Here is an 18568-nt window from a genome sequence, read left to right as displayed (position 1 = left end):
AAGGGGCCAGCACGGGATCACAACAGTGGGAGTCGCCTGAGCACTTTGAGTTGCGGCGTGCAGGACCTGTTCATGTTAAAAGTTGTTGAGTCCAGGCCACATGTTCAATCATTCACAAACTCTTGAAATTACGATTAACTGAAGTTCATATTTTGAGGGAAGATAACACTCATATCAAACTAAAAAAGAACGGCCATAGCAACGAAGGTAAGTTCAAAATCCATTAGATAAACAATGATGGTGATGATAATAAATAAAGTACTCTGTTGCTCACCCAATGTAAATGAAAATAAATGGAGTTTCCCAGCAAAATACTGGGAACCCCTTAGACAACCCTCCAACCTCACTTGGTATCAGGGCTGGACTCAAGATCGAGTGAGTGGGCCAGGTATTTATACCACCACAAAAAGTTTGAGAAAGAAGCACACAAAACATCGAGAAGCATCAAACAGTGATGCAGCGGGTGACGCAATCCAGTGGTGAGCCAGTATGCAGAGAGCTGTTCAACAGGACGGGCGCAAGGCGAGACGGCAGCGAAGGTACAAGGCCAGTTAGATGAGTGTTAATAGTGGCTAGTAGAGGAAGACAAGTGGAGTTTATGTTGACGGCAGCTGTAACTATGTGAGTGACCGTTACAAGATATATAATTTTTAATATTTTAATCCTGTTAAAAAGGGGACGACAGTGCTCAAAAGAACAAGCTTTACATATTACACGAACAAGCTTCTTCTGTATTAGTAATACATTATGGACATAAGATCAATGTCCCCACAATAGCAGTCCATATGAAATATGGGGCTGGAAGAGTCCGAAATATGCCATTCTCAAATAGTCTGCTGTTACTAATTCCCTCAAGTTCCACATAAGATATGAGACCCGTGATATCTTTTTACAGACATGACTGACATGTACTTCCCAGCTTAATTTGGTATCAATATACTTTCATTGACCTGTCTCAGTCTCATCCTTGGCTTTGAATATTAAAGTGACTGAGGTATGAGCAATGCTAGTAATACCATTCCTTATGCAGCCAGTCCCTGTTATGAATGGTGTGAAAATATTGCTCATAGGGTCGGTTGGTGCTTGCATTTCAGTGGGCTTGGCAGACTGATATGTTAGCAACTTCTAGCTCGGTGAGGAAAGCAACGGGAAACTACATCACTCCTCATTTCCCTAGTGCGCCTCTTCAGTGATGCCTAGGCCATCTATGACAGCTGTTGGCATAACTGTGGAGGATCAAACCAGCCTTCGGGCTGAATACCCAACATACAACATACACATGAATACCCAGTAGCTTAGTGAATGAATTTCTGTATTATTGGACAAGCCTCATAGATGATATTGAGTTTTATTCTCATTGCAGTGTAGTTTATTAGATAAAAACCATTTCATTGCAGTCCTAAGACCTTCTTGTGTAATTTCTTGCAGACTTAATATGTCCTGATTCATGTTAATTAGTGTTGTGTCATCATCTGCATTTGATATAACTGATTGTGATACAACATTTTGTGGTAAGTCATTAACAGCAACATTAAAGAGAGATCCTTGTGAAACACCTGTGATAACATGTCTATTTCTAACTGCTACAAACTGGCATCTGTTACTTAAACATATCTCAATTACATCCGAAGTGGGACTATTTATGCCATAATACTGAAGTTTTCCCAACAAAATGTCATGATTAATAGAGTCTAACGCTTTACCCAAATCACATAAAACTGGAGAAACCATTTTCCTATTGTCAAAGCCTGTTAAAGTTTGAATGACAATTTCCACAACAGCGGAGGTAGTACTTTTACCCTGTTGGAATCCATATTGATTACTAGACAACAGGGCATGAGTTTCAAAGTAGTTACTAAGTTGACTGTAAATAACTGATTCAACTATTTTAGACAATATGGGAACAACTGAGACTGCACGGTAATTTTGGGGAAGATTTCTGTCACCACTTTTGAAGACCGGAATAACTTTAAAAATTTTAAGCATATTTGGGAAAAAAACCAATCTTTAAACACTTACTGATTCTAAACGCTAGTTCACAGATCAACCAATAACAGTCCATACTTTTAGAATTTGATAATTTTGAAGCCGTCTTTATGATTTCATTTGTAATGTCAGCCCAATGGAACGTATGTCCCACTAATTGGTGTGGACCAGGCCCAATGATTGCAGATGTACCTCTTAGATTAACTTTATCGCCTATTTCTTTCACTGTGTTCAAAAGTAATCATTCATAGTATCTGGATCCAGTAATATATCATGTGTATGATTAGGAATATTCTCTTGTGCATTAATATCCCACGCTACATTACATTTGTTGGATGCACTTTCAATGTATGTTTCACAAGTAATTTTTTTTTCAAGTGCAAGTTTAGCTCTGTAAAACTTTTTTTCACCTGAGATATACTTCATACGCATCTTTCTGCACATTCCCTTGCACCAAAGAATTTTTATAAACTCTATACAGAGTCAATATCCTTTCTCTTATTTGGGTCAATTCGTCAGAATACCAGTGAAGTTTCTTATTCCTAACTGTACGCACATTATTGATCTTTGCTATGGAGGAGCAAGAATGCCACAATTCAACATAAGTTTTAAAGAAATTTTCAATAGCAATTTCAGTCTTTGTTTTGTCAGTTTGATTTTCATATAAAAAAATCCAGTTTACTTTCTTCAATCCTTCCCTGAATAAGTTAATGTAATCATCTTTCTGAGTTCTTATCCATGAACTGTCAGGATACCTACTGGTCCTTTTGTCTGTGTAAGGCAAATTCTTCTGGGAAAAAGAAAGTACCAATGGTTCATGATCAGCAAAAGGCCCACCAACGAGCCTGACATTATACAAATTTCTTGAGAAACTGACAATAATGTTATCAATGCACGCATTATTGCGTGTGGGTGTTTTGTTTGTACAGGTTAAATTTAACGATATTAAAAGTTTCAAAAATGTTCTTGACGCCTGTACGTCTGACTTTGCCATTTCTATAATAAAATCACAACAGACAGAATCCTTCAGGAAATGTTAAGTGACACAGTGTTAAATAATGACTTGGCATATTCAGCCCTTATGAAAGTGCTCATTTTATTAAGTCTTGGTAACTTGGAGTGACCAGAGCTTATATTTCACAATTTGACAGGAACTTTGGTGCCGGTGGTCTATTGTCTGCAAGCTAAATTAAGGAAGAAGGGTTGTTACCTGACACGCGCACGACCTTCACGTCCATGCTTCAGAATAGGGGAAAAACAGCAGACAATGGAGTAGGCCAACAGACTACATTTCAGAAGCCCAACACAAAGCTAGAATGTCATACGACATGAGTTTAAAGTAAGCATAGGTGACGCGATGATTTGAACCAATGGAAAGATAGCATAATTTCAATATTGGCAAGACAATGGCAAAACGAGAGATGTGCCCTGAACGAGCATAGGCCAATGGCTGTGGGGGCGAATTAATAAAAGTGACCAGCGTGAGGGTTAACTGTCAATTTTTGTGGGGTTCTTTGAGGAGTGAAGTTGTCTATTCGCAAGGAAAGGAGAAAAGTTTATCCGCTTACCGCATGTGCACAGAGACGAAAAATATGGTATTTGAAAATTATGTTGTGTGCTAGGACAACTTAAGATTCAACTCAAGTGCTCAGACTGAAATACTTCAGTGTATATATATGGAAAAAAAGGATTCCACCTGATCAATACAATTTATTATACTAGTAGTTCTACAGTACCAGTTTCGGCCTATTTGGCCATCATCAGCTGGCTAATGTTGATGTTTTGCATAAGTTACATTACAATATCTGAAGGAGGTTCACATCTTTGATTGGCATATCCAGATATATCTAATGGGACATATAAATTATTATTTATTGCTTGTGTTGCGGTACGTAAATATGAATGACATTGAGGTTTCAGTTGTGATTGTAAAGAACTTAACCTAAACTTAAGAGCTAATCAGGTTGTACAAACACGTAAAACACAATAAAATGTATTTAAAAAATATGTAAAGCACTGATTAATGTTTGTCTTGCATATACCTTCTTCTTTCTTAGTAAAATCTTGTGACTGTGAAATATATCAGTTGATACTAGAGTTCATGAATGATGATATGATATAATGAAGTCTAAAACTTGGCGAGTTTAAATGTACATATCTTGCGTGTGCTTTCTTCTTGTAGTTGTCGTACTGTTAATCGTAGATTTGCGTCGGTTGATACTATGTCTGTAAGCAATGATGAGTTTCTATGATTATTGTAATAAAACACTTGTTGTTAAAAAGTCCACTTTTGCTTCATGGTAGGTAAAATCTTGTTTGTTTAAGTTAGATGCATAAGATGAAGACGTAGTCTTGTTTGGTTAAAATTTTTGACGGCAGTGGTGGTTCCTTTCTTGTCGATATTGTGTCTGGTAATATAGTTATCGGTAAAAGATAAATATGCATGATGAATTGTGGACTGAAGGAATGCCTGAAGACGTGTGTGAATAGAAAGTGTACAGTACTTACTGCTGTTGTTGTGGTTGGGTAGTGCTCTGTTCCAGACCTCATTGCATACTGCTGCGGGTTTGTCTTGGGCTTATGCCGGCTGTGAGCAGGGGTGTGGATGGAGGGGTAGGGGGATTGTTTGTTGTGGAGGCAGAGACGGGGTTGGGAGTGTCACTTGGTGAGTTTTGTGGCACGTGTTGTGCTCTGCTTATTGATTGTTTTGAGGTAGTAGTTTTTTAGGGCAGGAATGACTTTGATGAAAATAATATTTGTCTTTTCTGCAATATAATTTATACTGAAATTGGGATTAGCGTATTGATCCAGAGAAGTTTAAAACTCTTCTGTTATATTGAGCCTTTGGGATTTATGTTTAATATTTTCATCATGTTTTCGATGTTCGTAAAACTGTGTTTATATTCCTCAATGTGTTGGCCTGTTGTTGAGAAATGGTTATGCTTTACTGCGTTTAGATGTTCGTTATACCGGATTATAAAATTTCTGCCTGTACGTCCATTGTGCTTGTTTTACAATCATTGCACTTGATGCGGTAAACTCCTGATTGGTTGTATTTGTTGTTGTTGTTGTTGTTGTTGTTAACAGTTCTAACATTGTGTATGATATTGGAGCTGTTGTGTGTGGTTTTGAATGCTATTCTTAGGTTGAACTTTTGAAAAACATCAGTTACGGGGTATATGTGTGCGTTGTTGAAAGTGAAAGATATGTAATCTTTCTTGGGTTTGTCTATTTTGTTAATTTGGTTTTGGGTTGAGATTTCATTTTGTGTATAATTTTATTGACCATTTCTTTACTGTACCCATTGTGTTTAGCTATGTCGTAGATAAGTTGATTTCATTGTTTAAGTTTAAGTAACAAAATGGTCAATAAAATTATACACAAAATTAAATACCAACCCAAAACCAAATTAACAAAAATACCCATTGTGTTTGGCTATGTCGTATATAAGTTGTATTTCATTGTTTAAATTTAAGTGGAGGCATTGAAATAATTTCGAACATTAGTGATCACTGCTGATCATTGCCTTGAAACCAACCAAGACAACTGCTAAAACAGTCAGTAACAATACAAACAACTGGCCCGGGTACATTCTGTTAGTACTGTAACGTGCATAAGAGAAACACTACTTCTTGGAGCATATTTAACCTGTGTATCGGGATATTATTTCCGTTTAATTATCCATTGTTTGGTATGCCTGTTTACTTGGTGTAATTCTACCATTTCTAATTATTTAAAATGTGTGATATGTAATTGTTGTGTTCTTGATGAGAGCTAGGATTGGCCTCTCAGAAAACTCAATACTGGCGCGCATGCACGGAATGCTCCTTCCTCCACAAGCAAGCTTGACCAGGTGCACACGGCTTGTGTCTGCCATTCAAGATGGATGTGCGTATGTGTGTGTCTATTGGGACATATGCTGTGGTTGGCGAAATGGAGTTTGAAACTCCAGGATAGACTAATGTAGTCAAATGTATTAATATGTTCTCTCTACCCTTTCTTTTTAAATATCTGCGATTCTGGGATCGTGATGTGGCGTTTTTAAAGTTTAAAATTGGCAGTGTGCCGAGCTGGTGAGAATGGAATCATAAATTTGATTAATGTCTTAATTTTCATCCTGGCTGATGTAAGTAATTTCAATTGCTTATATAAACTCTTCTGTTCTACTACCCAGTGGATTAATTTACAAACGTTTTACCTCAAGCTTAACTTGGGCCGTTGCAAGTATGGAATAAAAGGATTTGATGCAGAGTTATTTATGTTCATACAATTCATTTTCATCCATGTTCATTGCAATTATCTATAAAATGGCACACTTTATGAACTGCAAAATAAATATAATATATACATAAATATAATATATACATTCTCCAGACTTTGTAGAGAACTTATCGTTCAAATACTTGCAAATCTGTTCACACCCTGTTTTTTCATACTCAGTGTGGCACATCTGTACAATATCATCAGTTGGATAATTTTTTTTTTTTTTTGCTATTTGCTTTACGTCGCACCGACACAGATAGGTCTTATGGCGACGAAGGCCTAGGAAGTGGAAGGAAGCGGCCGTGGCCTTAAGGTACAGCCCCGGTATTTGCCTGGTGTGAAAATGGGAAACCACGGAAAACCATCTTCAGGGCTGCCGACAGTGAGGCTCGAACCCACTATCTCCCGATTACTGGATACTGGCCGCACTTAAGCGACTGCAGCTATCGAGCTCGGTTGGATATTATTCTTAAATGGGTTTCTCATTTTCAAGATGCAGCAGAACTCCATTTATCCTAACTCCAGTCGACCGGATCACCAAATTTCTGGACTGTTATCAGGAAATTTACCACACTACGAATTACATTACAGTATTTCACATTTTTCTTTAAAAGTGTGTCAATTTCTAATCGATATATATTGCTCACGAAAAACGTATCAAACTTTTGGTCGGCTGTAATATTTTGTGTGCCTTTAGTTTGCAGACGTAGATTATACAGAACCAAAACATGTTAATTTATTTGTACGGAAACCAAAAATGAACAAAAAAATACACATACGTTTACGATTGATTGTCCCAAACGGACACAGTGGTCCAAAACCGAATGTCACTGCACCTGAATGCAACTAAAAACAAACTGAAGCTTACAGTTAACACTTTTCAGTACTCTGTGTTCCCGCCTCTGGCTCGTAGCACAACAGTACACTGGCGTGGTATGCTTCTGATAAGCCTCTGGATTCCATCCTGGGGGATGGCTCCCCATCTTCCAATAATGCTGCCATCAGCCCCTAAAGTGTGCGGGGTTGCTGTGGGCGTTTCTGGATACGCCTACCAAGTTGATCCCACAGATGCTCGATACAATTCAGGTCGGGGATACATGCGGGCTAGTCCATTACTTGAATTCCAGCAACTGCAAAGAAGTCCCTGGTGGCCCACGCAGAATCGGCAGTGGCTCCATCATGCACTAATCTGAAATGTTGCCCAATATTGTATGCGATCGGTAGTACATGGTTCTCCAGAACCTCCTCAATGTAGCGTACAGCTGTCAATCGCCAGGTCACTTTCATGGTTCAAAGAAATTCCTCCCCAAACCATTACTGATCCACCACTGTAAGCGACTGTTTCCTGCACGTTAGAAGGCAAATTTAGTTCTCCTTGACGTCGCCACACGCGAATATGACCATCGGGCCCAGAAAGCTGGAATCTGGATTCATTGGCAAAGAATTCTGGAGTACAGTGTCTGAGCTGACAGCTGACATTCTGTTGTGCAAACTGCAGATGGCATCTTCGGTGATGAGGGGTCAACTACTTTTTAAGGTCTTCGGATACGCCGAGGTGCCGGAATTTAGTCCCACAGGAGTTCTTTTACATGCCAGTAAATCTACCGACACGGGGCTGTCGTATTTGAGCACCTTCAAATACCACCGGACTGAGCCAGGATCGAACCTGCCAAGTTGGGGTTAGAAGGCCAGCGCCTTAACCGTCTGAGCCACTCAGCCCGGCACTGGGCCACTTTAAGCGGTCTCCGGGAAGTGAGCTGATCTTCACCTAGTCTATTGCGGACTGTCTGTGTACTGACAACAGTCCCATGTGCATTAATTAGCTCACCTCGAAGGATCCTGGCTGTAATGCAGCGATTTCGGAGGGCCTGTAAACAAAGAAATCAGTCCTCAGCTGACATTTTTTTTTCAGTTTTCTCCCTGAATCAGGTCACCGTTTGACATTGTGTAGCTCTTGATATTGCTGCCACAACATGCAGAACGCGGCGTTCATCCTTCCTGCAAGAGAGTTACTGCATGCATGACTTTTCTGATGATAAATGCTTTCCCATGTCTTGTGCTCTATCCTGCCTGTGCTGCTTACCAATATGACAGCTTACACAGCAGTGACAGATCATGTCGTACGTCATGAACCCCTCCTGTTTGGGATGCGGTCACAAAAATAACTGCTATGACTGGAGGGTTATCTACTTGGCTTCAATGTTCCACCACATTAACGTTACCAAGAGATAAACAAAACAACCAAGCAGAGTACCATAGATGTGAAACAGCATGTGTGTGCGCTAGTTCATACCAAAGTTGTAATACATTCCTCTTTTTTTTTTTTTTCTTTGTGAGCAGTGTATTTTTATTTAAATTTAAGAATTTCATCTTATATCCGTATTGAACTGAGAACGTAAGAGAGGTAACTTAAAGGGTCCACCTTTTCAATACAAATAAATGTTATAATGGTTAAGTTACAACATGTTTACTACAAATTCAAATCTTTTGACTACCAAGTTCATTGCAGGTTATAAACATTTTCCTTGTCCGTATTGAAGATCTACTTGTGATACAATTCCTTTAGGTTTGCCAATTGCCACCTTTTCAATACAACAAAAATATATTACAAACTTACATATTTATTATGATGTTTACATGGTACATGTTTCACTCCTTTTCGTGAGCATCATCAGCCAAACTATCATTAATCTAAGATTGTGTAAGATTATAAAACAATTCTATTGGTTCAAGATTACTCTTATAAAACTAATTAACAATCTTATAACATTTTAAAAATCATACAACAATAAAATTTCTATCAGACCTTTAAGAATAACCTGAAAGGTTATCAATCCCGGAGTATTTGCTTCAGAGATGCAAATGGTAATATTGGCCTTAACAATGCCGAGAATTGTGGGATTCTGGCAAAACACTTCGAAGACCTGCTGAACTGCCCTGAGCCAAATCATAAATTAGAATTTTCAGAAATTCAGGAAAATCTAGAAGCTGATTCACCTCCAACAGCAGAAGAAATAAAGGAAGCAATAAAAAAATCTTAAAAATAACAAAGCTAGTGGGGAAGACTCCATAACAGCTGAACTTTTAAAATGGGCTGAACCAAAAATTATAGAAGATCTGCAAATAATCTTTGAAGAAATTTGGGAAACAGAAAAGATCCCAGAGGATTGGAAAGTGGCTCTAATACCCCCATAACACAAGAAGGGTAACAAGCAAGATGTCAACAACTACAGAGGTATATCTCTCTTGCCAGTTGCTTACAAGATATTCTCAACAATACTACTAAATAGAGTAAAATCGACACTGGACAGTCAATTGGGTGAATATCAAGGTGGATTTAGAGAAGGAAGATCTTGCTCCGAACAGATTTTCAACCTGAAATTTATAATTCGACACAGATTAATAAACTCCAAAGACATAGTTGTAACATTTATTGACTTTAAAAAAGCTTTTGACTCATCCATGAATTTGGAGTTAAAACTAAATTGGCAAACCTAATTCATGAAACACTTACAGACACTATCTCAAAAGTAAAATTTATGGGTGAAGTATCTCGACCTTTCAAAATAAATACAGGTGTCAGGCAGGGCGATGGTCTATCTCCACTCCTTTTCAATTGTGTCATGGAGAAAATTGTAAGAATTTGGAATGAAAAACTGAGAGAATCTAAAATATTGCCACTCATGCTGGGGAAGAATAACAAAGGTGTTGCAATAAATTGCCTAGCATTTGCAGATGACTTTGCCATACTTTCAGAAAACCTTACAGATGCAGCAATGCAAGTCAATCTCCTTGAAAAGACAGCCAACATGACAGGCTTGAGAATCTCTGCCGAGAAAACAAAATTTTTGACGCATATAAAGAGTGCCCCAAAGTTTTTAGTAACGGATATTGGTAAAATAGAAAAGGTAAAGAAATTCAAATATTTGGGCGAGACAATTCAAGAAAATGGTTTAGAAAAATCTGCTATAGAGGAGAGGATACAAAAGATGGAAAGAGCATACGGTATAACTAAGAATACTTACAACAAAAAGTGCTTATCAAGAAAACTTAAAATAAAGCACTACAACACAGTAGTGAAACCAGAATGCCTTTATGTCTAGCACTGAACTACAAGCTTGATAAATTAGAAATATCAGAAAGAAGAATTATAAGGAAAATATTAGGTCCTCTAAGAATTGCAGAGTTTTGGAAATTAAGAAGTAACAATGAAATTTACCAGAAGGTAGAAAACATATCAGAAACAATAAAAAGGAGGTTGCTATTTCTTGGACACATTTACAGAATGGATGACAATAGACTAACTAAACGAATCTTCAAGTACCTTTGGGAAAAGAAATCAACTACCACCTGGATTCAAGAAGTCAAGAAAGACCTGGAAAGGAACAACATACGAGAAGAAGAATTATTGGAAAGAAAGATTTTTAGGAAGAAAGTCTTACAAATGGAAGGATTCTAAGGGAGGAAGGAAAGGAAAACAGGCACAAAGTGGACTGAAGACAGGAAAAAAGAAACACAGTGAAACAATGAAAGAATACTGGAAGAAAAGGAAAGAACAAGTAAGGAGGAACAATTGAAATTGTAACGTGGTCCTTAGAAGGCCGGAATGCAAGAAAAAGAAAAGAAAGAAAATTATGTCTTAAGTTAACACTTTTTGTTTAAAATCTTCAGTCAAAACATTTTATCGCCGAAACTCATCCGGTGAACATCTTTTAGAATTGTTTAAAAAATAAGAATATAGTAAAAAACTTCGAAATCTGGCTAGTTGTGTTGGTTCCCGTTGCTTAACTTGTATAATTATCATTAAAACTTCATAAGAGTATTGAATATTTTCTGCAGTTGATAATTGTCGTTATGGTCGATAGATTTGTTCTCGTTTCTGGAGTAACGTTTATAAAATGTATTGATATTAATTTATATTATCAATGGGGTAAAATTGTTCGTGAACGAACTTGTTGATAAAACACTTTTTGATATGTGATATTGGATTTTAAATGTTCTCAAACGTTCCATAATGGCTCGTTGGTGTATTTTCCTTTCTGCTTCGTAATTGTTTGGTGTTACTCCTAGCCTCTTGAGAACTACTTATTATCCTGTTTGCACTTCTTGGTGTTCTTAAAATGTATTATTTCTTCATTTATTTAATTAATACTTGTAAATCAGTTGTAATCGTGCAAGCGAAGAGGAAGGTTGTTGAGTGAGTGAGTGCTGACATGGGGATTTCAATAGAATTGTACCGGGCGACGATAGGTTGTTGGCATGGTAGAGTCAGGAATACGAGGCGCAATATGAATGGCAGAACCGGACAGCAGGTGAGTTTGGTTTCAATTTTGATGGCTGCATCAGTGATGGCAGTGTTGTTGGTTATTGGAGGGGTCGAGATGAACCACGGACCTGATCATGAGAATGTGGTTGGTTGGGAAGACATGGAGAAGATAAGGGAATTTAGTAAGGCCCAAACTGAACAAATGAGAGAGCTATTACGTGAGCAATCTAGTGATATACGAGAAATGGTGAAAGAGGAGATAGGAAAAGTGACTGAAAGGGCGGTCCAAAATAATAAAGAAATATCAAGTTTGAGGGATAAGGTGAGGAGAATGGAGGAAGAGGTAAAAGAGTTGAGATGGCAGGAGAAAAAAAGACAAGAGGAAACCCGAAAGAAAAATATTTTTATATATGGGCTACCAGAGAACACTAAAGAAGACCTGGTATTCAAAGTGCTGGAGCTAATTAACGAGAAGATGAAGAGCTGCAGAGAGGCCGATATAGAAGAACTACAGAGAATGGGGAAAACAAAAGGCAAGAGACCAGTGAGAGTGAGATTTGTATCAAACTTACTAGTGAGAAAGATTCTGCATAGTACAAGTCGGTTGAAAGGTGAGAACATATGGGTCAAACAGGAGATGGAAAAAGAAGCCTTCAGGAACCAGAAAATGCTACAGTTTCACCTAGGGAAAGCTAGACGTGAAGGATTAAGGGCCTACATAAGGCGCAATAAATTAGTGGTGGGGGACAGTAACTGGACGAGGACCTGGGGAGTAGAGCAGTTAAAGAATATGTACAATACAGCGAGTACATTGGCCAAGGAGGAAGGTGAACGTATGAGGCAGCTGAGACCAGCAGAATGTGGAGCAGCGAGGGACAATCAGCCAGCGATGCAACAAGGACAGAGAGAGGAAGTAACAGATGCTGAAACAACGATTAGCGAAGGCAGTCCAGGCGACCTTCAGAGGCAGCTGAGTGCAGACTCTCTGAAAGAAGCAACACCGAAACGCAGACGTGTGAGTATCAAGGACTTCTTGCTCAGAAAAGGTAATGCAAATGAGGGTAGCCTTGATAGAGAAGGTGTTAACACTCTAGATGAGAACCCTGAAGATCTAGGTGTAACAAGGATTACGAGGTCCAAGAAGATCAGCCAGAGTGAGGGACAAGGGAGAAAGACATAACTAGAGATAAGAGTAGGGTGTATCAATATTGAAGGCCTTAGGAGTAAGTTACAGAATGAAGCTTTTAAAGAGTTATTACATAGCTTGCATATTCTCGCATGTGTGGAAACCTGGATTCCACCGAAAACTATTATAGAAATAGGAGAGTTCACAGTCTATTATAAGTCAAAAGAGAGACGAACTGAAAGGGGCAGATACCCGGGTGGGATAATGGTGATGGTTAGGGAGGATTTGCAAGCTAGAATAATTCAGATAGAATCAGAAATGGAGGAAATGATGTGGGTCAGAATAAAGATGTATGATGAAAATGAGACAGACTTATGTATTGGTTTTGTCTACAACCCTCCTGAAACCTCGCCATTTGCGAAAAGGGTTTTCTTTGATGAGTTGGCATTAGAAATCCATAGAGTACAAAATATTTTTGAGGATACAGGCATTCTTATAATGGGGGATTTCAATGCGAGGGTTGCAGACCAGAAGCCGGTATACGACAAGGAGACAGAAGCTGTTTATGTAAAAAAGAGAGTGAGCCAGGATAAGGGTTGTAATAAAAAGAGTGAGGGACAAGGGAGAAAGACATAACTAGAGATAAGAGTAGGGTGTATCAATATTGAAGGCCTTAGGAGTAAGTTACAGAATGAAGCTTTTAAAGAGTTATTACATAGCTTGCATATTCTCGCACGTGTGGAAACCTGGATTCCACCGAAAACTATTATAGAAATATCAATATTGAAGGCCTTAGGAGTAAGTTACAGAATGAAGCTAGAGCTATGTGGTACGATAGAATTATATATTTTGAATGGATGGTGGCATGGCGACGAATTAGGGAACCTGGCATACATTATGGAAACAGGGGGTAGTAGCATAGATTTGGCGTTATGCTCCAGGAATGCGTTGCCTGTGATTAAAAGTATGGAGGTTAAGGAAGGGGGTGAGTCACATCATCTCCCAATTATTGTCAGAATAAAAGTTAGAGAGGGTAAGACACCAACAAGCAATATGATAAAATACAAAGAAACGATAGTCACTAAATATAGGTGGAGAGAGGAGCTAAAAAACGAGTTTATGAATTATTATGATGGAGAAATAGGACAGATAGTGAAAGCTGGAATAGATTCAATGATCGAGAGTAACCAAACGAATACAGCAGTTAAAATAATTGAAAATTCTGTAAAGATGGCAGGGAGAAGATGAAGATAAAGGAGGGGCAGAATATAATAGGAAAAGGCTGGTACAATGACGAATGCAGGCATAAAAAAAGTGATGAAAGTATTGAAGGAGTTTCGGAAGCATGGGGGAGAAAACCATAGGATGGGATTCTGTAACGTGAGAAGAGAATATAGGGAATTACTGTATGCAACTAAGTCTGAATGGCAGGAGCAGAGAGTTGTCGAATTAAATAGCAATGCAAAACAGAATGATAGTAGAAAAGTATGGAGTACAATTAAGGGGGTTTGTGGAATACGGAAGCTGCCGCGGCAGACGGTAATAAGTCAGGCTATCTGGGTGGAGCACTATAAGAAACTTTTAGAGACTGAAGATAGGTGGAGACCGAGAGTAAACGATACCGGTATATCGGTAGGGCTAGGGTGTACTGTGCCGGCATTAGATAAGGAAATATCGAAAGAAGAAATAAGGGAGGTACTAGGGAAAGCCAGGAAAGGCAAATCAGGAGCGATTTCGGGTATCACTAACGAATTTTGGAAGCAGCTGGCGCAAAATAAGGATATCCTAGAAAGTATGGCGAAACTATTTAACAAAATATTTGAAGGAGGTGAGTTTCCAAAATCTTGGCAAGAGGGAGTGATCTGCCCAATCTATAAGAAGAAGGGAGATAAAAATAACCCTAACAACTACAGGGGTATAACGTTGCTAGATACATTAAGTAAAATATATACAGGTGTGTTAGCAAAAAGGATAATGAAGTGGGCAGAGGGGGAATCGATTCTGGAGAGGCTGCAAGCAGGTTTTAGAGAAAGGATGAGGACAACAGATAATATTTTTGTAGTGAAAACAATAATAGATAAGTATGTAAAAAAGAAAGGAGGAAAAGTATACATTACTACTATTGATTTGGAGAAAGCATTTGATTCTGTGAGCAGAGGGGCGGTCGTGGCCAAGATGAGAGGGATAGGGGTGTCCCAGAAGATGATAACAGCGGTTGAAAATATATATGCAGAAGTAAGGTGCGCAATAAAAACTAAGGAGGGCGTAGTATTTGGAGAAATATTCTCTAATGTAGGATTAAAACAGGGTTGTAAATTGTCACCAGTACTGTTTCTACTCTTTATAAATGATATCTTTCAATCGAAAGGCTTCGAGGCAGGGGTTATCCAAGTCTTGAGAACCGGGATATTCCGGGCCTCATTTTTGCTGACGACATCCTTCTGCTCACTTTGACACCCAATAGTATGCAAGGTAGTATAAATGTGGTGGTAAATTACTGTCAAGAATGGAACTTAAAAATCAATGTACAGAAAACCAAGGTAATGGTGTGTAAAAAAGGACATAAATTATCAAAGAATGAAAAATGGTGGATGGGCGAGACAAGGTTAGAAGTTGTCAATAAAGTAGAATACTTGGGTATGATTTTAAGTGGAAACAGAAAGTGGTCAGAGCAAATAAAAAGATCAAAGCTAAAAGGCATGAGTGCACTGTCAGCCATTAGCATACTGGAGAAGAAGATGCCCAACACAGACTACAGAGTGCATAAAAATGTTTTTAATGCAGTAGTTAAATCTAGAGTGTTGTACGGAGCGGAAATTTGGGGAGTTGAAGAAAGGGTTGACTCACTTGATACAATTACGAGTAGATTTGGAAAAATAATTATGGGTCTACCCAGCTGTACAGCTAATTGTGGAGTGAGAATGATGTGCAAAGATATAAGTCTGCGAGTGGACATTATTAAAAGGATAATAAAGTATTGGTTGAGAATGAAGTTGCGAGAAGGGGGCGAAATTTTACAGATAGCATATCAACACCAAATGAAACATCAGAACCAAGGATACTGGGTGGATGGGGTACGGAATATTTTAGAAACGATTGGAATGGGATGTTACTGGGAAAAAGAATGTATAGAGAAGTGGAAAATATGTAAAAAAAAATAGTTCTAAGAATTAAGGATATTGAAAAACAAGACATTGATGCACAATGTAGAAGTAAGAGGTCATTAGAAGAATTTTGTAATATATATGGGAGAATGAGAATAAATGTAGAGTTTATAACAAAAAAGAGAATGAGGGGTATAATATGGTGGTTAATGGAGATACATAAAAATTAAGAATATAGAAGGAACAGGGATGAAAATAAATGTTTAATATGCTCTTAAGAGATGGGATGGGCACACCTTATAAAAGATTGCCCTATGACAAAGGAAATACGAGAAAAATTCATAGACGATGAGGATGTAAAGAAAATTGAGAACGAAAATCAGTTGTATACAATTGTAAAGTTATTGAACAGAGAATGGATGCACCCGGATAGAATTGCAAAATTATTTAACATTATTAGGGGAAGGTGGAGCAGGAAATTGAAGGAAGGAAAGGATGTGATACATGTCAGCCAGGAACCGAATTGTGCCTAAGGTAACCTAGACAATATAACTCCGTTGAAGTCTAGAGCCATTAGGTACATAGGCTTAAGGGATAGCATGGAACTACCTCGTTACAGTAGTTCTACTAGTTTTATGTATTGTCGAGTAATAATTTCCGTTTTCTCTTTTTTTCTTAACAGCCTGCAAAGGCAATATTAGCTTTGATAATCTGAAAAGATATCACTATAAATAGATGTTTTGGTTTTTTTTTCTGCCATAATACCATATATGAATGGAAGTCCAACATTCAGTTTATAGTATTCTTTCTCTGTTCAATTTCTATGCACCTGTTTTATATGAACATTCATCGCATGTACCAATTATTAACACTATTCACAATAGTTATTTAAGTTACTCCTTCTAATTTTGTATACGGCATGTATCACAAATTATGAAATTATGAAACGATTACAATAAATAATACCCTCTCCCTAATCTATGATTTTCGAGATTAAGGGAGACGGGTATCTTGAATCTTGAATCTTAATACTTGTAAACACTTGTTCCTTAGCTTTCATCATAATTATTTTTATGTTCAAACCTTGCTTTAAATTTAACAGCATAATTTTTTATTTCTTAGCAAGTTTCCTCTTTAAGACATATTTTTGGTCCCCACAAAAATGCCCTAACCAGTTTTTTCTGTAGAATAATTCAAAGTCTCTAATAAAAATATGCAATACTGTTGAAACCGAGATCTGAGAAGTATAAATGATGATGAAGGATGACAAGAGAGACCGTAAGGACACTGATCTTTTCCAACATACTGTATTGGATCTGCATGCTCTTAATGGTGTCCATCGCACATTTTGTCACACAGCCTCTGCTTCCTACTATCAGTCCCCTCACTGACTCATGAATGACCTTATATTTTCTCACTAAAATAAGTGATGCATGGCTCATAGATGCTCCTTTTATCCTCATCAACCTCTCTAGCCTGCTTTACATGTCCAAAGGTGAATGATGACAATCACTGGAAGCAAAGCAAAACACTTCTTCGAACACTTCCCACTTGAGTTCTCTTAGAGCTTACTCTGTAAAGGTGTAAGTTTTGGAATAATGTCCACTTGTAACAAAAGCCCAGCATTCTCACAGAATAGTCTTATATGAGAATATAACTGACTAACTAACCAAACTAACCCCATGACACGACAGCCCTGATTTAAATTTTCCTATAGTCACAACATTAGTGTTACATCAATATCACTGTAAATCAATTATCAAAAATTGAATTCAGAAGAAGAAACTAGGAAACTAACATTTCTTTCACACTGATTAAGAATATCATTATAAAGATTACAGGCTTCTTCAGTCTGAAAATCCAGTGTTGATGCTCAATAGTCCATCGTTGCGTTACCACTACTTGAACCTTGGGAAGATGTTTCATTCCAACTGATGAGCACACTGGGGCAAAATGTAGGAATTTCATATTGAGAAGCCTGTATTCTTCAACAGATAGCAACATTTGATAGATCTATATATACTGATTTCATTTATCAATCATTTACCTGTGGTTTAAGGAAAGGCATCTCCCACAGTGATTCTCCAGTCAATTTATTCCAAAAATATGGCCTATGTTCTCGTTTACTCCAAAACTTACGCCATCCTTGCTGCAATAATTCTGGTGGCAGATCATGTTCCATAAATCCTCCAGCTGGTATTCCCTAAAAGATTCACCACGGACCATTAAGTTGCAATATCCAAACATATATACGTGCTCCAGAGGTTGAGGGCACTATATGACAAATGCTCAATTTTACAGGAGAGTAAAATAATGTTTTTCAGTCTTTGTTTCACTTGTCAATTTTTGAATGAAAAGACTTCTTTTACATAATAAAATTATTTTTTGGCTTTTTTAACATCCACTTCTCAAATGTTGATTATTTCTTTTATACATTTTAGAAGTTTACTGGACTTTGTGCCTTTTACATCAAATTGCTTAGCACACTTATTATTGCACATAGGGGATAGTATTTTGCACCCCAGAAAAAAAAAGTGCAGAAAATACTATAAATGTATGTCAAAATCGAAATTTTGTAAAAAATGACATAGTGCCATTTACCCACAATGCACAAATATTGAAAACATACATTATGAAAAAATGGATAAGATACAACTCTCAGAATGATTTTAAAAAGTCAAATGAAATTAAATGAAATAGGAAATACAAACTCAACAAATAAATCCCTTTCAGCAATCAAATATACAGATTTTGTCTGATTTTAAATGTGGATACTACTTCAGTTAACTCAATATGCCAGAATATAAGGTATTTTATTTAAAG

The 18568-nt window shown here is 37.6% G+C and overlaps 1 protein-coding gene across 1 annotated transcript in view; it reads right to left on the bottom strand.

Annotated features, from left to right (window-relative positions):
• Positions 1–18568, bottom strand: part of Pcif1 (Phosphorylated CTD-interacting factor 1) — a 381962-nt gene that overhangs the window by 338479 nt on the left and 24915 nt on the right. Inside the window, exon 3 of the mRNA XM_067145685.2 lies at positions 17793–17948. Within this exon, the coding sequence (XP_067001786.2) occupies positions 17793–17948 (156 nt within the window). The remainder of the gene's footprint in view (positions 1–17792; positions 17949–18568) is intronic.

This window comes from Anabrus simplex, chromosome 4 (assembly GCF_040414725.1).
Source record: "Anabrus simplex isolate iqAnaSimp1 chromosome 4, ASM4041472v1, whole genome shotgun sequence".
NCBI classification, from domain to species: domain Eukaryota; kingdom Metazoa; phylum Arthropoda; class Insecta; order Orthoptera; family Tettigoniidae; genus Anabrus; species Anabrus simplex.
Note: the sequence above shows the minus strand (reverse complement) of the source record. Positions and strands in the feature narration are given on the sequence as shown.